The sequence below is a fragment of the Diceros bicornis genome, chromosome 8 (assembly GCF_020826845.1).
Source record: "Diceros bicornis minor isolate mBicDic1 chromosome 8, mDicBic1.mat.cur, whole genome shotgun sequence".
Taxonomy (NCBI): Eukaryota; Metazoa; Chordata; class Mammalia; order Perissodactyla; family Rhinocerotidae; genus Diceros; species Diceros bicornis.
In genome coordinates, this window is record NC_080747.1 from 3,683,020 (window position 1) to 3,705,872 (window position 22,853).

Here is a 22,853-nt window from a genome sequence, read left to right on the forward strand (position 1 = left end):
GAGACTGACACTTCCAGAAGAGAGCCCGAACCAGGGCAAGCCCAGGGAGAGGGCACTGGGGCGTCTGCACAAAGTGCTTTGTGAACGCAAAAGTTGCCATCCAATGCAACAATAACAATACAATAACAAAGAAATGTCAGCCGCAGTGTGTAACCTGGGCAAAGGTATTTCAGGGGCCTTGGCTATGGCCTACCTCTCTGAAGGGCTGTCCCGGGTCAGGCAGCAGCCTTTAACTCCCAAGGCTGCCCTGGCACCCGTGGGTAGAAGTCACAGGGGTCAGAGCCCACTTAATGTAAAGAAAGGACCTTCTAGCAAGTGGACATGTTGAGCGATGGAGTAGGCTCCAGGGACAGGGAGTGGGCTCTGGGGACAGGGAGTGAGGCTCTGGGGATGGGGGGGGCTCTGGGGACAGGGAGCGGGCTCTGGGGACAGGGAGCAGGCTCTGGGGACAAGGGCTCTGGGGACAGATGCTCTGGGGATAGGGAGCTCTGGGGACTGGGGCTTTGGGGACAGGGGTTCTGGGGACAGGGGCTCTGGGGACAGGGAGCAGGCTCTGTGGACAGGGAGCAGGCTCTGGGGACGGGGCTCTGGGGACAGGGAGCAGGCTCTGGGGACAGACGCTCTGGGGACAGGGAGCTCTGGGGACTGGGGCTCTGGGGACAGGGGCTCTGGGGACAGGGGCTCTGGGGACAGGCAGCGAGCACTGTCAGAGGCCGCTCGAGGACTCACGTTGATGATGGCGTCCGTCTGAATGTAGTCCATGTCCGAGTCGCGGAGGCCCAGCTCCCTGCCATCCCGTTGGGCCGAGCTGACGACGCCCGTGGTCACGGTGTTCTGCAGGGCGAAGGGGCTGCCGATGGCCACCACAAACTCCCCGGGCCGCAGGTCTGCCGAGCGGCCCAGCAGCAGTGCGGGGAGCTTTTTCTGGGGGGAGAGGGGGCGGACACAGGAGGAAGGCTCAGCGTTCAGATCACAGCCAGGCCCCTGGCGGGGTGGTCGGGGAGCAGCTGGATACAACGGTCAGGGGTGAAGACCACGGCAAGTCAACAATGCAGACAAGGCCAGGCGGCCTCCGGCTGACCCACGGTGGGCAAGAGACCCAGGGCCAGCGTTCATGGAGCAGAGGCTCAGCTCCGCGAGGGGCCGCAGGTCTGCCCAGGGCAGGCCACAGGGGTCCGTCACGGGGAGGACGCCCAGAGGGTCCAGCTGGGCACGGCCTCCGACGTCATTGAGCTCACTGGTTCAATAGTCACAGGTCCCTCTGAATATCGGCAGAAGCTATGGACACCAACACCCGGAAAACGCGTCACACACGATCTGACGCATACAGTCAAGAGAGCTGCAGGAGTCCTGAGCCCCTGAGGACCTGGGAACCCTGGTTTAAAAATCTTTGATGCAACTCAACCCGATCTCCCCATAAAGACACTGGGGAAGCCGAGGCCCAGAGAGAGACGGCGACTCAACCAGCCCCAGCGCCACCCTGCACACCCAGACACCCACACCCCCTCGTTTGCACACGGCACCGTTGGAGCCTGTCTGTCCGTCTGTCTGACTGTAACTAGACCGGGGCTCTGAGAGAGGCCGTGTCTGGGGAGCTCGCCCAGAGGGGGTGCCTCGCGTGTTAGGAGGTGCTGCAGCGCACACGCCGTGCACGTGAAACCGGCGGACGCCGAGGCTCGGCGCCTGCACCACGTCAAGTTCCCGCGTGTGTCCACCCATGTCAGAGGTCACCTTGGAGCTGACCATGTCAGAGGTCACCTGGGAGGAGGGCACGGGGGCCCCTCGGCACACGGCCGCAGCTCCCTGTGAGTCCGGAACTACTTCCAGATAAAAAGCTTTTTAGAAAGGTGCTGGAGACGGCCGTGTCCCCAGCCCAGGGGCCTCACTGGAGAGGAGATCTGGAGATTGGGGGCAGGGCACACCCCGCAGGCCTCTGGACCGCCCGACCCACCTGCCACTGCTCTTCCTTCCCATTTCAGCGGCCGTCCCTCTCACGGTGTGCCACCGTGTCAAACAAGGACTTTTTCTTAAGGAGGTGCTTTCCATAGCAGCTATGGTGAAAGGCGACACGAGGGGGGCCATACTAAAACAGAGCCGGGGCAGCCACCTCAGGAGAACTGCCGTGACCGTCTTTTTTTCTGTCTCTTCCAAACCGGACCAAACCGCCAGCATCCCAAGAAGTCAGCGAGGACGAGAATATCCTGTCTGTGAGGACTGATGGAACTGGGCTTTGCTGGTGACCAGATCACTGACCAGTCTATGAAGCACAAGCCTAGCCCAGCCTCATCCAGCCCCAGTGAACTCTTCTTTAATACGACTTACCTCATCTCCTCCCTTTTCCCATAAAAACCCTGAACCTCTCTCCTTAATCGGGACACTATTTGGGTTTCTGCCTGAACTTGTGCTCCCGGAGCTGCAATTCTTTGATCCCAAATCAACACTTTGCCTCTCACTGGTTTCTGTTTTCGTAGGCTGACACTATCGGTAAAAGAAGAAAGGCGAACGCCTGTCAATGGGAGTGAGCGGGGCCCACCGGGCGGCTGCAGGAGGCGCTGCGCTGTGTCTGCCCCCGAGGGGGGGGAGTGGGGCCTCGTGGCGCTTTCTGTGCTGCTGGGGCGGGTGAAGCCTCTGTAAGAGGCAGAGGGGGTCTTGGGTGCAGAAACCGGACCGACACATTTAGGGGCGAGGACCTGGAGAGACGACCCTTTCTGTGGCCAGAGAGTGAGAGATAACAACGTCTGAGGCCTCCAGGACAGGTGAGTCCAGAAGGCTGCGATTCAGCCCCTCCTCACTGGGCCTGAGCGGTCTGCAGGTCACCTTCCCCGCAGCTCAATTTGATGGCCCCCCAGGACGCGGGCTAAGAGGGTCCCACTGTTGGGATGAAGTGGTAGGTGTGGACGACGCCTACAGGCTCCGGGCGGTCTCGGGCACCCAGACACTCTACTGGCATCTTTGGGCACAAGTGGCTGCTGGGGCATGCCCTCTGCCCCCCTGGGGTTCCGTCAGTGCCCGGAAGGGGAGAGACCCAGCCGCAGCCCACAGGGGTTCTCAGGCAGGGGTCACAAATTGTAAATAAAGTTTTATTGGCACACAGCCACACCCATGGTAGCACCTATGGCTGCTCTCTCGCTACAGTGCAGGGTGAGAGGCTGCGACAGAGTCACGAGGCCCACAAAGCCTAAATTATTGACTGTCTGGTGCTTCACGGGAAAAGTCTGTCGACCTCTGTCCTTGAGAGCACCCCTCGTGCCCCAGCCTCGTTTCCCCCTCTTGAAAATGGAAGTGGCACCCCCAGACTCAATGACTACCGTGAAAGGGCTCAAAGGTGGGGAAGGGTCCGCGATAGAATAATTTCATGGAGCCACCAAATCTTCTCTCCCTTAATCAGGCAGGAGGAGACCTCCTCGCAAAAGACTTATCTTCGAGAATGCTGTCAACTTGTACTCAGAAAGAGCAGAAGCCAGATTCCAGTTCAGCCCAGCTGGACTCGCCAGTACACGGCCCTGCCACCCCCTGACCTCTCGGCACGGGCAGGTCTCCGAAGGTCACCGCAGGTATGCCCACAGGGGCTCTCACAGTTGTCACTACAACACTGGACAAGAAGAGACACGCAGGGGAGGCCGGGACTCAGCCGAGCAGGCCAGCCCTGCCCTCGGTCAGCGTCATGCTGGGCAGCTACCTGACCTCTCTCAGCCTCAGCTCCCCCTCTGAAATAGCAGGACACTGCCGCCACGTCTGCCAAGGGCTGTGGTGAGACAGAGTATGCACAGCAGGCCTCCTGGAAACAGCCAGGGGTATGACGGGAGGGTCATGACAGCCCCAGGGGAAGTCTGCTTGGTCAGCTACCGGATGTGGAGGTGGAGGGACTGGGGCACATATCCCAAGTGCTCCCCACCTGCCTCCGTCACTCCCATGGGGACAGCTGCATCTCCTGGAGTGGGCCCGGGAGGGACAACGGAAGTGTCCCTGGGCCGTGGAGGCCCTCCATGTGGGGTGACGTGGGCGGCACATTTCCTGGACGGCAGCCTCACTCTGCCTGCACCTGGCGGCTCAGGGAAGCGCAAGGCCGGTACCCAGAGACCCGGCTTCTAGGCTGACTCGACACACGACTGGGGACGAGCTGCTGGTCCCCCCGCCGCCTCGGTTCCTCCAAGTGTCCAATAGGAAGGTTGGGCTGGCGCATCTCGGAGCCCTGGAGTCTGGGAAGGTGCCCCTCCCGCCGCGGCCCACTCACTTTGGGGTGGATCTTGATGGTGGCGATGTCCGACTTCTTGTCGATGTCTTTGATGGTGGCCTCGTAGGTGTCACCGTTCTGCAGCTGCACCTTGAGCTGCTGCCGGCCTGAGACGGCGTTGGTGCTGGACACCACGTGGGCGTTGGTGACGATCAAGCCGGCCTCCGACATGATGAAGCCCGAGCCGCTAGAGAGGGGCACGTTGCGGCCAAACAGAGGGTGTCTGTGGGCAGACAGCATGGGTGGGCGTTCAGAGCCGGCGCGGACTCAGACGTGGGGGTCGGTCGCAGCCCTGGGCTGGCCAGCGAGGAGCAGAGCCAGGGTGGGGGTGAATGAACACGGGCTTGGGGTCCTCTGGGCCCAGGTTCGAATCCTGGCTCTGCCACTTCCCGGCTGTGGCCCTGGCCAGGACACTTAGGTCTAGACCCATTTCACAGTCATAAGGAGCGGCTTTAACCTCTGACTTGCAGTTTGCCGGGTGAGACACAAGACCCATGAATGTTAGACCGGTGACGCCAGGCAGCAGGCCCTGGCCACCGCGACAGCACAGCACCAGAGCCAGACGGACCAGGATTCTAATCTCAGGTCCGGGCCCTGCTTATCGTCTGCCTGACTGTGGGCAGGGCGTTTAACCTCAGAGCCTCGGTCTCCTCATCTGGGAACTGGGACAACAGCACCTACCCCGCTGAGTGATACCTAGAATCCAAGGTGCCTGAGGCAAGCAGTCACTCAACAAACACGGCTGTTACCGGCACGGGGAAAATGGCTGCCGTGCACGCAGCATCCGCTGGGACTGTCACACAGCAGGTCCCAGGGAATGTTGCTTTCCAGATCTCTGACTGGGCAGAAAGAGAGTAAGGACTGGGGGGACGTGTTCCTACCACCCTCCGGCCCCTGCCCTCGGGCTGCCTGCCTGGAAGCCCCAAATGGCGTAACGAGCAGGGTTGAGGGCAGGCTCTGCACGGTGAATTCCACACCAGCCACCGTCCTTCTGAGGACACAGGGGACGAGGAGCACTAGACGTGGCAGGATGGGGCAAGTGCTCACAGACACAAGGGGACACCCGGCCTCAGCATCTGCCTTGTAAAATGGGATCGAATGGGCGATGCAGCCGGCGTGGGGCCCGAGGTCAGCATTCCCTGACGGGGACAAGGCTCAACCCTCACCAGAGCCCTCAGAGGAGGAACCACAGCCCGCACCCAGAATGGACGTAGCTCAGGACTTGTCCGGGGCGGACGCCTCTGGGCCCCGGTGCAGGGCCTGGACGGAGCAGGTGCTCAGCCTCCGAGGCTGCTCCAAGAAAAACGGGCCCCAAGGGGCCGGTAGCCACGCAGGAGAGAAAGCACAGAAGGTGGAGATCTCTCAGGGAAGTGACTGGAAAGTGCAGACGCCCTGCCTCCGCCGACAAGACAGGTGACAACAGCTAATGTCACCAAGTGCTCCCTCTGACCCAGGGATGGTCATGTCATACTCATGGCCACCCTACAAGGTAGGGAGGTCTCCAGTTTATAGGTGGGAAAACTGAGACCCAAAGACACGACCCACGTGCCTGGGTCAGGCAGGCAAAGGGCAGACCAGGGGTCTGAACCAGGCAGCCCAGCCACTCGGCCCCCTTGCAAGGTGACCACAGCATCTGTCCACCCAACTCTGTGTGTGCCCTGAGCAGGAGCTGCACAAGGTACCTCCGGAAGCCCCACCTGCCTGCTCCGCCTCACATGTAGGATTTGGCACCTGTGTGGAAGCGTCCAGGCAGCCCATGGGCCTCCTCGCCTGGGTCAGGGGTCACACCCGGCCGCCCGCGATCAATGACCGTCTCATTTGCGTCTGGGATCTCTCCTGTCTTGGCCTCACTCACCCACCCACTCAGACAACAGCCTCTGGGACTGACGTGGAAACGGCACTACCGCCTGCCCAGGCTGGGCTGCAGTCAGCAGTTAGCTTGCTCGAGGCCTGGTACTCGGGGCCTTCTGGAGAGACACTGCCCCCGTCTGAGCCACCTGCAAGGGCAGGGAAGTGCCACTTAGTGTGCCCAGTTGTGACTTCCCCAGTGACACGTCTCAGGGTCGGGGCCCACGGCAAGGCTAGTGAGGGGTCAGCTGCTGCAGAAGGATGGGCTCAGCTCTGGGGTCCGAGACACCTGGGGGCACCCCATCTCGGCACTCAGCAGCTCTGCGAGGCCTCTGTTTCCACATCTGGAAAATGGGAACATGAAGCCTACCTTCTGGGGTTCATGGGAAGACGCCGTGGGCAAGGGAGTGGGAAGGGCCTGGGGGTGCGGTGTGCGCATGCACTGCGGGGTGGGCCCGGTCCTCTAAGAGGGGGGCACACCAGGGCTGTTCTGAGCGATGCGGGCAAAGCAGCCGACAGGGCCGGGCACACAGCAGGAGCTCTGACAGTGGCCCCAGGCCATTGGTCCGCTTGCCCCCACGGAGCCCCGTCGGTGGTGAGCACAGTGCCTGCCCCCAGAGATGGGGCAGTGACACCCAGTGACGAGGGCCCCCACGGGGCAAGCTCTGCACCCAGCCAGCAGGCGGCCCTGTGCTGGGGCCAGGAATCGGCACAGCCAGCTCTGCCCGCTCCCGGGGACCCCATGGGCCGCCTGCTCCTCTGGGCCTCGGGGTTGGCTGGCCCTCGCCACTCAGGGAAGGTGCTCCGAGAACAACCAAGGCCCCGGAGTCGCGGCCCGAGGCCTCCCGGGGACTGTCCACTCCGGCAGAAGGGCACAGGCGAGGCGGCTCCCCCGACCCGTCAGGACGGCATGGGGTTCTGACTGCGTGCCCCATCCGGGCCGTCTGCTGGCCCCTCCACACACAGGGGCCCAAAGGAGGAGAGACAGACGGAAGGAATGCCTTAAACTTGAGAAGCCATGCTGTCAGTCTTCCCTGTAGGGCGTCTAAGTTAACTTGGGAAGAGACCCCAGGATTCCACGTGAGCCAGCAGTCTGCAGGGCAGCAGAGTTCAGAGGACAGGGCTTCCAGAACCAGCTCACAGGCCCTGTGACACTGGGGAGGAGGGGGAGGTGGGTGTGCGTGGGGGTGCATGTGAGTGTGTGGGGGGAACCAGGGCAGACCCTGCCAGGGACAGAGGAAGGGGCCTGCGCCCCTGGCTCCACAAGGAGGCAGTTTGCACTACACACTGCTTCTCTTGTGATTCATTCCGTCACTCATTCATTCATTTACCCACTCATTCATTCATTTTATTGTCAATTCACTCATTCATGGGTTCCTTCACACATGCATTCATTCGCTCATTCATTCATATACTCATCCATTCTCACACCCACCCACTCATTCATTCACATACTCATCCATTATCACACCCACTCACTCATTCATTCACATACTCATCCATTCTCACACCCACTCACTCACTGAGCCACCACTCTGGAGCAGATCCTGGGCTCTGGGGATTCCAGGATGATTTGGACGCAGTCTATGGCCGGAAGAGGCCACTGTCTGGTGGGAAACCAAGAACCTCCTCATTCATCTTCTTGTCCTGTGTCATCAGGGGCCATCTGTCCCAGCTGGCTAACAGGGGAGGGCCGGGGACACGGTGAGCACGTGAGCGAGGCTGAGAGAGATCAGAGACATGCAGGAGAGCTCTGATGGCAGGAAGCGGTCCCGACCGCTGCTCACCAACATGTGAGCCTGGCCATCCCCGCCCCGCTCTGAGCTGGCGTCCTCGTCTTTCTGGGAGATGGAGCTTTGGGATACCTAAGTCTCATCCAACTGAGGAGCTCCCGTCTGGACAAGGGGGTGGGAAGAGGGTGCCCAGGCCATAGAAACAGCAGGAGCAGAAGGGAAAATGCAGGGACAGACCCTCCACAGCGAGCCAGTCCCTCTTGGGGTGTCACAAGAGCCCAGAAGGGTCCGGATGAGGACACTGAGGCTGGAGAGGCGGCCACCCCGCGCCCCCCCCCCCCCCCCCCCCGCTCTGGCCACACTGGCCGTATTGCCCTCCTGGAACAAGCACTTCGGGACCTTGGTGCAAACCGGGCCGTCGCGCCCAACACGTCCTCTGGGCTAACTCCCCCGGTGTTTGCTCCAAGCTGAGATGAGTGAGGCCTCCCTGAACCCCAGTTTCGCAGGGCACCCCACCCGCAGCGTTCTGATGGCCCCACCTTGCTGCACGACTGTGCTTTTCTTAGCACCTTCCACCCTCTTTCATACTTTGGTTACTTGTTATCTGTGCTTTACTCCATGGCCCCTCCGGAACACAACCACATGGCAGGTGCTCGAGGAAACTGGTTGAACAAATGAATGAATAAACGAATGGACACCCACAGCTGCCAACCGCCTTGCACCTGCTTAGTGCCCACAGCTTTGTGAGGCGCAAGGCCGCCTGTCCCCTCCCGAGGTGAGGAGATCCAGGTCAGAGGGGAGCGTCCTTCCGCAGGGCACAGGGCACGGGGCTCTGCATGAGCTCCGCCTGACCCCAAGCCCATTCTGGCTTCGACTGCTCCCCAGTGCCAGACCGAGTCTAGTTTAAGCCCCAGCAGACAGAGGAGACGCCTCGGAGGGGCGGGGGGCCTCACGCACCTCAGGAAGAGCTCTATGTGGACCACGGCCGGCGCGATCTTCTCCACCACGTCGGCGATAAAGTTGAACTTGTAGCGCGGGCTGGTCAGCTGGTGGAGACCTACGCTGGCAGGAAGAACCAGGCGCATTAGGGAGACCCAGACACCACCCAGAAGCCCCACCTGGGGTGAGAGAGGTGGGAGCTCCACCGGAGACCCCCACAGGGTGCAGAGCCCCCTGGGGACATCCAGCACCTTGCAGTGCAGTGACATCCAGACATTTGGAAAGGGGGCTGGCTCTCTCACCCCAAGAATAGTTAATGCTGAGCTTCCTGACATCACCAGTCTGGCCAGGAGGCTCAGAGAGGTTAGGACGCTTGCCTTGGGGCTGCACAGCAGTGACGTAATGTTCGGGCTGAATCTGAGCTGGTGCCCCTGGGCCCTTGCCCTTGGTCTCATAAACAGCAATGCCCTGGCACAGAAAACCATCCCCCCGCCTTGCCGACTCTGGACCGTCCCTCCAGCCCTTGGGCTAGTGCAGTGACTGGACAAGGGTACAGCAGAAGCTCCCAGGTCATCCCTTCTGAGCTGCCCTCGCCTGACCACAGTGTGGCCCAATCCTGGGCCTCACTGGGCTGCCAATGTCTGAGTTACCAGGGCCCCTATTTGCGTCTAACTTGGCCAAGCCCCAGTCCGACTTGCCAGGCGGTTTGTGAACCTCCCTGGAACCTTCACTGCCTCAGATTTCTGCTGCCGTCAGCAGCGGGGGCTGCCGCCTGCCGGGACCACAGGCTTGAGGCGTGTGGGTGGCACGAGGCCCACAGCCCTTTGGTCTCCCTGCTCAGGCATGTGCTGAGGTCCCCCAGGTCCCCGCCAGAGACTGGTGCTATCTGGAACCCACGCTGCCCTGCGCTGCTTGTAAGTGGCTCCTGGGGCCTGGACTCAGCATTGGAATGAGGGTCACCCACGCAGGGCTGCTGTTCTCCAGCTGTGTGGCTTCAGGCAAATCACTTACCCTCTCTGAGCCTCTCATCGGAAAAATGAGACTGAAGATCCCCCTCCCCTACCCCACCCCAGCCTGTGGGAACTAGGGGTGAATGTGACTTGCACACTGTGAAGCTCCCCGCCCAGGGGGAGCCCACTACCCACCCTGCCACCCCAACCGTGCTGAGCAAAGAGGGCCCGGCCTGGGGAGTCCAGTTTTGCAGCCACTACTTCTCTTGATGGTCTCTGGGAAGTGACCGAGCACCAAGATTAGAGAAAATCTGGTTTTCCAGATTGTCTGAAGGGAGGGGAGGCCCCACGTTGAGTGCAGCCCTGGGAGCAGGCACAGGCCCGAAGTCTGTGCCCCGCACACACGTGCGGGCGCGTGTAGCCCCGCCCACAGCCAGGGCAGGGTCACGGTCTCCACTTTAAGGTGGGGAAACTGAGGCTCAGTGAGACGCATTCCCTTGCCTGAAGACACACAGCTAGTTGAGGGGAAACGGGCTCTGAATGCTGGCCACAGGGCTTCCTTAGGGGCCCTCACCTCCTCCTGTGGCCCCCCAAAGCCCCGACTGTCCACGCAGCCTGAGCTGGGACGCGGGCCCAGAGGCGAGCTTGCCGCCAGCTCCACGGGGGTCAGGGTGGCGAGGAGGGCCCACCCCACCGTCCTGCGATGACCGCCTCTCAGCCAGCCCCGCCCGGCCACGCACGGCCCAGCCCGCTGTGGTCAGCAGGAATCAAAGGCCGCCTGTCCGGGCTGGCCAGAGCCCGGCTGGGAGACCGGCCACTGCTGGCCCCTGCGCCGCTCCTCGCTGATCAAACTGCGGGCGGCCAGGCCCACCCTGCCGGGTCCGTCCCAGAGGCAGAGCCCCTGGCGGGGCAGGGTCTAGGGTTCAGAGGTCACAGTCAGGAGCAGGCCCACGCTGGGCCAGGCTTCCACCCCCAGCCATGGCAGGTGCTCTGCACGGTTGTTCCCATGCGGGGTGGCTCATCCTCCTGGGAGCTCTGGAGTGAGGCTGCTGTTGCCTGTGGGGGCTGAGCCCCGCTCTGTCCCGGCTCCCAGGCCCAGGGACTCACATTCGTGCTCGGGCCTCCCGGCCATGGGGAAGGAAAGCACCACCCATGCTGCTGCCCCACCCAGGTTCTGGTCCCGGACCGGAGGCTCGCCCTCCCGGCAAGCCCCACAGCCTGGACCCCGGGGGATCCCAAACCCAGGCCCTTCTCCTTCCACGGCAGGGGAGTGGGCAGGTCTGCAGCTCTCCCACGGGCACCAAGCCTGGATCTGCCCCACCCGAGTGCCCACCGTGCGGTGCTGGGGGCGCAGTCCTGGGTGGGCGGATGAGGCCTGGTGTCACCCCTCCCCCTGTAAACTTGTCATCTCTGCTTGTCAGCCACCACTCTGCCTCCACCCACAGACCTCTCCCCACCCCTCCCCAACAAGACGCTCCAGCTGTCCGGGGCACAGCTCAAATCCCACCTCCTCCAGGCAGCCCCCGGCAGGCTTCTCCCAGCTGTCCCGGGCACAACTCAAATCCCACCTCCTCCAGGCAGTCCCCCGGCAGGCTTCTCCCAGTCAGAACAAGCCTCTCCCTCCCCGGGCTCCCTGGCCCACAGCACTCGCTCTCGGTGGAGTGTATTTGGGCCACGCGTGCTGAGTGCCTTCTGTGTGCACACCCTGTGCTGAGGACAGGCCAGTGACCAGCCAGGCACAGCACAGTGTGACCAGAGATGGGACAGAGGGGAGCCAGTGGTCCCCGATCCAGGCCTGGAACCGCGTGTGCAGAGACAGCAGCGCGGAGGCAGCTGTAGATGGACTTTTGGCACACTCCACACTGGGCCCCGCGGGAACAGAACAAGAGGAGGGAGACATGTCTGATCAGAACAGGCTTGAGCGGGACCTCAGAGGTCTAACTCCGGGGCTGGAAGACTCCGGGCACGTCTGTCCACCTGGTCCCGGTCCTGCAGACGCCCAGCTCCTCGAGCCCCCGAGCTACGCGGCTGCCGAGGCTCCGACTGGGCAGCCCTGAGACCCACCCGGACGGCGCGGCGGCCTCTGCGCCAACGCTCCTCTCTCTAGTGTGGTCTCTCCAGACATCACTTAAAATAGGCGACGCTTGATGTTTAAAAATCGATGTGTGATGATTAAAAAAAACCCTCATATGTGATGATTACAAAGAAACCCTCTGTAAAACATCCATAAGGGAAAGACTGGTGGGAAACCCACCAGAATATTCCGTGGCGGTTATTCAAGGGCAGGGCTGGAGTTGTGTGTGATTCTGTCTTCCATGGACTTTGCAAATTTTCTACCATAGGCAAATATATGCAGATATACCTGCAAAAATAAAGAAGGGAGAGAGGAAGGCTCCTGGTGGAGGGGCTGTGGGGTGCGCTGTGGTGTGTGCCCACTGCCCTGCCGGCGGGTAGGGCCCTAGCGGCTCAGGAACTTCAAGGAGGAGCCCGCGGGGCTCACCTCCCACCCTGGCACCAGCTCCTTTGGGACAGGCACGCCTGGTTCCTCCCACAGCTGGCAGTTACAGCCCAGGGGAGGCCCACGGCAGCCTCTGGGAGGGAGGGACAGAGGGAGGAAGAGGGAGAGGGAGAGAGGGAGAAGCAGAGGGAGGGAAGAGGATGGAAAGGGAGGGAGGGAGAGGGAACAAGGATCCTCTCTGACCCAGCACACAGTAGGTCTACAAACACCACCACAGAGAACACTGTTCAGCCTATTAACAAGTCTCATGAGGAACAGGCTCACAAGAGTGGCCTCAGTGGCAACACTGGCCCATATTATGTCCCAGGAAACTGAGGTTGGAGGTGAAGACTGCTGTCGGGGGAGCAGGCCTGGCACTGGCCCCAGGTCCCATGGATGTCAGACCCTGGGCCCTCACTGACCCGGGTGCCTGGGGCCCCCCAGGGTGGGCCGCTGGTGACATGGGCCCTGCAGGCCCTGTCCCTTTAAGCCGCCATGGTGGATGGCGGGGAGGCGGGGGGCAGGCCTCTTCCTGGTCCTCCTCCCCACACGGATGAATCACCCCTGAATCAGGGGGAAGGGAGGACGGGTTCTCACCGCCTCTCTCCACATGAAAACCTCGGGCCGGGCTGGGAAGCAGACTCTGTTTATTTGGGGGTTTTGACAACCCCACCCCCACCTCGTCCTCGAGCCAAAGCTCTGAAGTCAACAGTCAGCCTCGACCAGATTCAGCTGTTAGCTTTTTTTTTTTTTTTCAAAAATAAACTGAAATCCACAGGCCTTGGAAGTTATAGTCGGAGGAACTTGACACAGAGCAAAGCAACGGAGGCCAGGTGTCCAGCGGGGCCTCCAGGGAGAGGAAGGGGCACAGCCAGGACGGAGGCTGGAGAAGGGCCAGCAGGGAAGGAGTGGGCTCGGGGCCCCACCGCCCACATGCTGCGGCCCGGCAGGGCTTCCAGGACGGCTGAGGGACAGTGGCAGCCCTGCAGGAGGACTATGTGCTGGCTCTGGACAGCCAGGACTGCCACGGGACAGAGGGGGAAACTCAGGTCCAGGGTGGGAAAGCGACTGGCCTGGACACCCCACGGAGCCACTCTGTACTGCTGCACAGGTGGTGTACTGCACAAGTCCAGGACCATCATTAAAAAAGATCATGGCGCGGCTGGCTTCCCCTGCAGTTGTACAAATGCCCTGTGCATTACCCCTCCAGCACACAGTGGGCAGGGCCAGGACTGAGACCCCGTTCTATGCCTCCAACTCCGAGGTCACTGCCCCTTCTACTGCCCCCTGCAATCAGAAGACCCCCTGTCACCCAGAGGTTAGCTATGAGCTGGAGATGGAGGGGCCACCAGTGGGTGACCACGAGGTCCCAGGCTGCGCCCACCTGTCCACGATGCTGACTGCAGCCTGCAGACTGCACAGCCGCACAGAGCACAACCCGCCTGACTTCTCAGCAGGGGATTCAAGGACCTGGGCGTCCAGGTCCCACTGACACCTGCAGCCTCATCTACGGCCACTCTCCCCTAGGTGCCCCCGGCCCGCTTCCCTAAGCACACACACCTAAGTGTCACCTGCCTTTGCATGGTCAAGTCCCTCTGCCAGGAATGCCCCTTCCCTCCCCCAAGGCCCCAGACAACACACCTCCTCTGGGGAGCTGCCCGGACTCAACAGGCTCGGTGACCGATCTCTCCCCTCTGGACCTCCCCTCTCCCCACGGCACCTCGTAACCCCCCAAGGCCTGTCCCTCTGGACTGTCCCGGTGGCCTGGGTGCCCCTGACCCACAGCAGCGAGCGGGGAGCATCGGGAGAATGAGCGAATGAGCGAGCAAGCGCGTGAAGGTCCCACAGGGACCGATGAGCAGTCCCGGGGCTGCCTGGGTGGCCTCCAGCCCTCCCCTACCCCAGGGGCAGGCTCTGGGGCAGGCTGTGAAGCCCCAGGGGGCGGCTCTGGTCTAATTAGTTCCCAGGATGGCTCCCTGTGTTTCTCTCCCTCTTGAGAACCTGCCTGTCCTCAAGTGAACTGTCTGCCCAGCCACGGACAGCGGCTTCAGGCCCCAGTGCGGCTCCCAGGGGGGCAGTGCTGCTGCCTGCAACCCTCGGGCCCCAGGCTCCTGACCCTGGACAGGGCTGCAGCCCAGGCCGAGAGTAACAGCGCTGCCCCTCCGCCATGGGCCCCTCCAGCAGCGGCCAGGGCTGCGCTCTGGCACTGGTGGTTTCGCTGAACTCTCACAGCAACTCTGCAGGCAGGAGCCCTTAGCCCACGTCACAGACGAGGAAAAAGGCTAAGAGAGGTCACGAGACCAGCCAAGGCCCCCAGACAGGGCCCTTGACCCCCAACCCCAGGCCCTTACCCCAGTCCGTGCTGGTCCTCGGCCAGGGTGACCGGCTGTCCGGGGCCCAGGAGAGCCCAGCCTGGGCCAGTCCTCAGCTGGGGGCCAGCCTGGCTCCTCGGGCTGCAACACTCCACTGGGGCTGCAGCCCACCCCGTGGAGCAGGAGGCCCTGCTACCAGCTTGTTTGTGCTTTATCAAAGGGGTCCTGCAGCGAGGCAGGACTGCGGGCCGCAGGCCGGGCCGCCCCAGCCACGGAGGCCACGGGTCAGCCCCTGGCCGCCTCCTACAGGAAGCCCTCGCTGCCTTGACTGGCCATCAGTTGACTCCTCTGGGCTCAGGCTCCTCTGCTGTTGTGTGGGGACTAGACAAGGCCCGTGGAACTCCCCTGGACACGTGGCAGCCCCTCTGCAGACACTGCCTTCTGGCTCCTTCCCCCCTCGACCGCCTCTCCTTCCTCTCACCCACTCCTCCTGTCAACATTCAGCTTTGTTAGCCCCCTCGCTGTGCACAGCACTTTTAGTTCATTACCTTGTTGACTGTCTGATGACCCAGTGAGGAGGGTACCGCAGTTAACCCCATTACACAGACAGGGAAACTGACACACTGAGAGCTTAGGAGACATGCAGGGCCTCGCCATGGGAAGTGGTGGAGCTGGGACTCACTCCTGAGCAGCCGGATGTGGAGAACAGAACTGGGTCTCAGTCCTGGCTCTGCCTGTTAGGTACTAGAGGGGCTAGAACATACAGTTGGGCACGCTGTGCACTGCACAACTTCAAAGGGCCACCTGCTCCCCTGCACTAGACCTGGCGCTTAGTTTGGGGTGTTCACATATACGTCTTTGCGCTCCGAGGACAAGGGGTCTGTGACTTCATTCTCTTTCTTACCTGCCTGTTCAACATCCTTAACAAAACCAAGCAGGGAGGCTGCTTCCTCAAGGCGCTGGAGGCCAGTCCAGCAGGCAGAGCACCAGAGGGAAAATCAGGGGGACTCCGGCTCAGGGAAGTGCTGTCCCTCCCCACCTGAGTGACCTGGGGCAGCTCACTGCCCTAGCTGAGCCTTTTCTTATAAAGGGCCATGACAAAAACACTAAAACGGTGTGTGTTCAAGGTTCCATGAGCCCAGAGCACAAGCCCAGGTCTCGCCTTGACCCTGCTCACCCTGGTGGCTTCTCTCTCTGGGAGCAGCTTCGGGAGGCAGCGGCCTTCAGACCCTCTGGCAGGACACGTCGGCTCTCCCAGCCAGCCGCCCGCCCGCTCTCGTCCAGTCTGCCTGAACCCCAGGCCTCAGCGAGGCCACACGGGGCCCGGCCCGGCCTCACTTTCCCAGAGCTCCCGGCCGCCGGGTGAGCTGGTGGACGGCTGAGGGCTGCACGTCAGGCCAGGCGGACGAAGCCAGCGGGCCGACCCCAGCACGCTCAGGCCCAGGCTCATCACAGACACTCAAGGCACTCATCACAGACAGTCTCACCACATCGGGGCAGCTGTGTTCACCCCCACGCGGCGGGGTGAAGCCAAGGACGGGACCTGGATTTGGGCTGGGCGGGGCTGGGGCTCCATGGACCCTGCTGGAGAGGTGACGAGCCTGCTGCCCTGTCCCAGACCCAGCCCACGCACTCCCAATGACGCAGAGACACGCCGACACGCGGATGGGGCCACTCATCAGCCAGGCTCTTACCATAGAACCCTGCTCCCCCACTGCACACTGTCCCCGCAGATCCCCTGCTGGTACCTAATCTGAACTCGTCACCCTGCCTCTCCAAACCTGCTCCTCTGGGTGCCCTGCCTCCAGGAGAGGTCCCGCCATCCATCCGCCCTGACACTCCCCCCAGGACCCTCCACCCCCTCAGTCCTGAGATCCTAACGCCTCTGGAGCCTGCCCCCCTCAGCCATCCCCCCAGCTCAGGTCTAATGAGCTCTCCCTGCCTGGGGCACTGGCCTCCCACTAGCTGGGCCCCCACCCACTCTGCACTCCGCTTACCCATACGTCTTCAGGGGCCCTCACCTCCTGAAGATGGGTCACCCTCACGGCTCCTCCATCTGGCACCAGCCCATCCTCAGCATTTCCCGCCATCCTCCTCTGCACGGGCTCCCTTTGTGCCCACCCCTCCACGGCTGTTTAGATACCACCTCCTCCTCCTCCAGGAAGCCCTTGCTGATCTATCCCTCTCCCCAACCTGGAGTGGTTTCTTCCTTGCCTGGGTTCCACACATCGTCATCCGTCCCTTACAACATGGGATCGGGGATTTCACGGGGCTCTGCTGGTGGTGGTGAGGGTGCGCACGAAGCAAAGGCTGGACTGCACTGAGCCTGCAGGCCGCATCCAAAGCCTACGTGTGATCAAGGCAGAGGAAGCCGTGGCCAGGCTTTCAGCAGGGCAGGCTGAGTCTCTCATAACGCGCCCTCGGGCCTCCGTGTGGAGGCGCAGGGGAAGGGGAGAAGCCTGGGCTGGCAGACCCTGAGGCGGAGCTGTGGGATCCCAGCTGCAACCCTAGGACAGAAGGTGGGGTGCAGAGGGTGAGGGTGCTCCCCGTGCCCAGCCCTGGCGGGAAAGGCCAGCTGCATGGGGCCCCGGGCCTCAAGCTCCTCTCTGGCTGGACTGCCGGCTCCCAGCCGCCATGGCGCTGAGCAGCTCAAGTCCTCGGGACCACCGGGTGCTGCAGCTCCGCTGGGGGCGGGGGGCAGACAAGCAGGGGAGGGGTCATCTTGCTGACTAGTCACGAATGCTGAATTCCAAGACGTGCGCAGCCCCAGGAAGCTGCTAAGAGGATTAAAAATCAAAAACCAACCAAAGCTCTTAAGTAAATTAAACTGAGAGGCGCGTTGGAAGCTGCTTGGGTTGCACAACAAAAGCTGACTATTAAACGACGGCCGTCGACTGCCCCGGCTCTAAACTGGGAACTAGCTGCTCCTTCCAAGGCCCATCTGCCTGCAGCTGTAGGAGGAGAGGCTGCGAGGACTCCAGGGCTCTCCTCCACGCAGACCCTCGGAACACACTGCCTCCGTTCTCCCATCCCACAGACAGGTCTGTGTTCACACTGCAGGAGCTCTCCCCAACATGGAGGTGAGACTTCGCAAGGCTCCCTGGGGAGGCGGTGAGCCCCTGTCACTGGGGGTACGTGAGGAGGGTGGAGAGGGTTATAGGAGATTCACACATCACATAGGCCATCCATTCGTTCCACAGCACCGACTGTGCGCCAGGCCCTGGACCGGGGCGCCACCCTGTGGGGCTCAGAGCCTGGTGAAGATGGAGACAAGGCATGGAGTCACCAGGCGGGGTGAGGACACTCATGAGGCTAATGAAGGGGAGGACGTAGGCATGGCGGTAAGGGAAGGCAGCTCGGGGTGGTGGATCATCTAGGCAAGGCAGGATGAGGACTTGGCCAAGTGATGGTGAGAAAATAGAAATTCTGGGATCGGGCACAGGACGTGCAAAGGCCCTGAGGTGGGAAGGAGACCAGCATGGCTGGAGCACAGAGGATGAGATGGCCTTGCAGGGGTGGGAGAGGACCAGATGGCACAGGGCCTTGTGGGTCACGGTAAGTGTGGGGGAGCTGCAAGGGGGTCCTGCCAGTGACAGGCAGGATGGATTTATCAAGGTTATCCTGGCTGCTGCATGGAGAGGTGACTAGAGGGAGGATGAGGGACGTGGGGAAGTCAGTGGAGACCATGTTGCCGGAGCCAGTAGGAGCCATGGCTGGCTGGGGGGACATTTCAAGGTTGAGCCAAGGACTTGCCTGGGGCTGGTCCTCCTGTTGGGCACCATGGCCAGTGGAGACACAGGACTCCAGCTCAGGGGAGAGACACAGGCTGGAGACAGGACCCCGGGGTGTATCTGGAGGCAGGGACTAGACAGCTCACCTGGGGGTGAGAAGGGACCACGGAGACCCTCCAGGGTGGAAGGCAGGAGGAGGGGAGGGAGGGGGACTTGAGGGAGAGGGGAAGACATGGACCCTCCACCAGGGGGAGAGGGGAGCACAGCTGGCATGGGTGAGGGCAGAGCTGGCAGGACTTCTGTGTGGAAATGCCCGGAGGCGGTAGCGCCTCACCCACCTCTACGTGTGGACATCACCCAGCGACTCTGGCCGGGCCCAGGGAGGGGGGAGGGGGACACTGTCAGTGTCGCTCTCGGAGGCAGAGCCCGATGGAGCTGGAGGGCCAGACGGGACTGACCGCATCCTCCGGGACCCTGCTGCCCCTGCTGCAGAAGGAAGCCTGGGGCCAGCAAGGGCACGGCCTTCAAAGCCAGCCAGACCCCGGCCAGGCCTGACTCGGTCACTTCCCGGCCACGGGACCTCAGACCAATCACTTGACCCTCCCCTGCACAGTGAGTGCATCTGAGGGCCGGAGTGAGGACCAGATTCGCAGAGGCACAGGGGACAGCGCCGGTGAGAGACGTGGCGGGCATTCCACGAGGACTGGGCTCTGCACGTGAGGCCCCATGGAAAGCCAATGTCCGAGGTCCCCGTGCACCGGGGTGACCATGGTGGCACAAGGCCCAAGAGCAAGGACACACACACAACCCGCATGAGACCACAGTGTGAACGGTGCTCACAGGACCCGGGAGCGGTCTGGCCCTCCCTCCCGCCCCGAGGCCTCCCCTCCCCCTTCTCTGGCCCCAGGCCCAGCTCCCCACGTGCCCTCTGCCTCTTGGGCTCGGGCAGCAGCAGCGGCAGGGCTTTCGGGATCCTGTGCCTGAGGCCGTTCCATCTGCCTCTGCTTTACCCCGGCCCTCTCCATCCTCCCCACCTTTGCTGAGGGCTCCCACTCACCTTCCCAGGCTCAGCACAGAGGCGGCCCCGACCTTGGCAGATGCAACAGAATGGTGGCAGCAGCCGTGGTCGTGACAATAACACATGGAACAATCAACAGTCTAGGGATGGCTCAGGGAGGCCTGTGCCCCAATGCCTGGCTCATTCATCCTGGCAACAATTCTCCCCGGAAGGTGCCACTGTCACTCCAGCCCACAGAGGAGGAAACCGGGGGTAAGTACCCGTCTAAGGCCACACCATCAGTATGAAGCGCTGGGACCCCCAGCCCCTGCCCTCCCCGCTCCCAGCTGCTTCCCGCCTGCGGAGCGGCCCCTGCACCTGCCTGTGGTCAGCAGGCTGTGCCCCAGCTCTCACCCTCATGTGTCTCCCCCACTGTCTGGGTTTCTCGAGGGCACAGACGGGGTCCTTCCCGTTGCAACGTCCTTGTCCCCAGCCCAGGGCCAGAAGGACACACAGAGAAGGTGCTTCACGGACGTGGACTCGATCGGTCACGAGCGAAGGTTTCAAGCCTGGACCCCCTCCAACCTCTCCGCCCGCCCCCGGGCCCTGGCGCCTTATTCACATAGCGTCCACCACATGGGGGTGTCGGGGCTGGGGCGGGCCCATGGACACAAGCAAGCTCAGAGGGCAGGTGCCAAGCCCCCTGAGCCCTCCACCTCTCAGACCCGTCAGCACGGCCTGAGCTGGGCCTGCCAGTACCAAGCCCCAAACCCGACGGGCCACCACCCAGGGGGCAGAGGGCGCTCACTGAATGATGATGCCGGTCCCCGAGACATCGAGGGGCACCATGCTCTCGCCCCCGGTCTCCTGGGCACAATCTACACAAAAGTCTGACCTCGCCACCCTCACCTCCCTTAAAGCCCTTCAACAGCTCTCCCACATTATCACAGCTAGTGCCACTCGATGCTTCCCAAATTGGGCTCCCCAGAACCCCAGGGTGCTGGGAGCAGGTCATGTGTGTTCTGCCAGGAAAGAGGAACTTTCTATTGAAATTCTCTTAGGAAACCCTGGGTTTTATCACTGTGTGCGTGTGTGCTTTCTTACTGCAAGTTTTCTCAGGACCTCTGACAGCCTCAAGCGTAGCATGAATCCCCCACTGCAGGGACAGTGTTCACTTTCCCAACTTTTTTGGGCCAAAGGACACTTATTTCAGAATACCAGGCACCATTTGGGAAGCCCTGGCCTACAGGATGAAGTCTAAGCCATTGGCACGATGCTTATGGCCACTGTTATCCCACGCCTGCCGACCTGCCCAGCCTTGAGTATCACACACACACACACACACACACTCACACACACAAGCCGCATGCCCACACACGCCAGCTGCTCTGGGCTCTCTGCCCCTCCCAGCACGCCTCACACACACAGCAAAGCTTCCACGTGGTGGCTCACGCTAGTGCCTCTTCCCACAAAGCCTATTCTTCCTGCTACTTGGAAGACTTGTCCATCCTTTAAGAGTCAGCTTAGACACCCCTGGTCCCTGAGGGCTTCCCAGCACCCCAGGCACCGTGTCCCCTGTGGCGCCCCCAGGCCGTAGAGCCTGCCCTGGTGGTTAGCATCTCTCCTTGGCGCTGGAGGCTGAGGGCACACACCGGGCCTGACTCAGCTCGGTGGACTCGGGGCCCAGCACAGGGTGTCCACGAGGACTTGCTGAACCAATGCCAGAACCTGCCTTCCTAAGAGGTGCCCCAAACAAATAAGGGTACTGCAGGGTTTTCTAGCATTTTCTTTGATGCACAAGGTTAACCTATGCATCAAGGTTAGTGCGGCAAGAAGCAATCCAGCGCCAAGTCCAGGTGAGAGGAGGCTGTTCTGGGGTTTGGAGGGACTGAGAAATTCGCTACCCCAACAGCCTCTCCCCAGGGAGCCCCCAGCAGTCCAGGGACCCCACAGCTTGCTCGCCATTCCCCAACAGCCCTCTGGAGACATGCCTTTTAAGTGAAGTTAAAAAGAAAGGGAACACTGGATGTCACTCAAGACGGTACCCAGACTGGAGATTTAAGGCCAGGTTGCTTCCCGCCCAGCACCCTGCAGGATATGCAGACCAGCGAAAATGAGACACAAGACAGGTGGGTCTGCTGGGGCCAGAAGCCGGAGAAGCGCAGAGCGGGATCAGGCCTCTCTCAGGAACCCCTCTCAGCAGAGCCCGGGGTTCACTTTTGACTACTTCTGCGGCCTGCGGGACAGCAGTTTACCTCTCTGGGCCTCAGTTTCCCCACCTGGAAGACCAGGGGACTGGTTAGATGATTTCTAAAGAGTCTTCCAGCTGTGCCCAGGGAGTGCGGACCTCGAGGGTCCGCCCTAGCTCTGAGCCTCAGTTTCCCCGAAGAGAAGGCGTCACTCTCCGCCCCCACCCCACTGCCCCATGCCGCGGCCCGAGCGCTTACCCGACGGGCAGGCGCCCTTCTGCAGCTGGCGCACGGCCGTCCCCGAGAGCTGCAGCGCGCGGCGGCTGGCCGCCTGCAGCGCGCACACGTTGGCGTAGGTGTGCCCGTCCGTGCCGCACACGGCGTGCGCCCAGCGGCACCGGCACACGCCGCGCACGCACTCCAGGCTCTCCCCGCACGGCGAGTCGAGGGGCTGGCCGCAGGGCTCGCCCTCGCTGGCGGCGCACACCAGGCAGCAGTTGCAGAGGTCGGGCACGTAGCCGCCAGGGCAGCGGGGGCTCGGGCACCGCGACACGTCGCAGCGCGCGGGGCACGGCGCCGCCGGGGGCTCCCGGGCCAGCGCCAGCGCGGCCAGCGCGGCCAGGAGCAGCGCCCGCGCGCGCATGGCGGACGGGCCGGCGGCGGGCGGCAGCGCGGGGGACGGGCCGGGGGCCAGCGGGGACGCCGAGGCGGCGCGGGGGCCGGGCGCCGGGGGCCGACGGAGGGAACGGGGGCGGGCGCGCGGCCACACGCGCCGGCGGCTCAGGCAGGCGGGCGCCGGGACCGCAGGGGCATGCCCGGGGCACGGGGACGGGAGAGGCGCCCGCTCCCTCTGGGCCGACGGTCTGCGGGCGGCGGGCCCGGCCGCGTTTAAAGGCGCGGCCCCGCCCGCCCTCGCTGGAAGGGGCGGCCCGGACCCTCCGCCAGCCCCGCCCCGGCCCCAAACGGACCCCGCCCGGCTTTCTGGGCTTGGACCCGCCCGGCCGCGGGGCTGCGCCTGCCTCTGGGAGACCCGGCGATGGATATGCTGGGGCCCAGAGGGGTGGGGGCCGTGGAGAGAGGGAGCCACCAGGGCGCAGTCCTCGGGTGACCCTGGAGTCCCCGCACCAGCCATGTCCCTGTCCAGGATTCCAGGAATCTGACTACTCCCCTCTCCCCATAGAAATGGACAAGTCCGGATCTCCCCAGCTCCTCCTCCCCAGCCTGTCCCCAACTCTCCAGCGCGGGAGCCCTCAGCATAGGGACCGGCACATCCATATCAGGGGTATGGATGCATGTCACCTCCTCCTGGCTCCCCACCTCCACTGGGGACAAACCTTCGGGAACTGCCTTGTGCCCCGACTTCCCTCCTCAGTCTTAAGAGCTTGGACGATGCGCTCTGTTTTTCTGCGTTGCTGCCTGGGCG

The 22,853-nt window shown here is 62.6% G+C and overlaps 1 protein-coding gene across 4 annotated transcripts in view; it reads right to left on the bottom strand.

Annotated features, from left to right (window-relative positions):
- HTRA3 (HtrA serine peptidase 3) overlaps positions 1 to 22,269 on the bottom strand; it is a 37,671-nt gene extending 15,402 nt beyond the window's left edge. For 3 of the 4 annotated variants that reach the window (XM_058546646.1, XM_058546647.1, XM_058546649.1), the window contains exons 1-4: positions 21,689 to 22,268; positions 8,773 to 8,872; positions 4,235 to 4,457; positions 730 to 924 (exon numbers count right to left, since the gene is read on the bottom strand). In XM_058546646.1, the coding sequence (XP_058402629.1) occupies positions 730 to 924; positions 4,235 to 4,457; positions 8,773 to 8,872; positions 21,689 to 22,073 (903 nt within the window). In that variant the 5' untranslated portion in view covers positions 22,074 to 22,268. Of the gene's footprint in view, positions 1 to 729; positions 925 to 4,234; positions 4,458 to 8,772; positions 8,873 to 21,688 lie in introns of all 4 variants that reach the window. The other variant, XM_058546650.1, reaches the window with a different exon arrangement.
- Between the last annotated feature and the right edge of the window lie 584 nt (positions 22,270 to 22,853).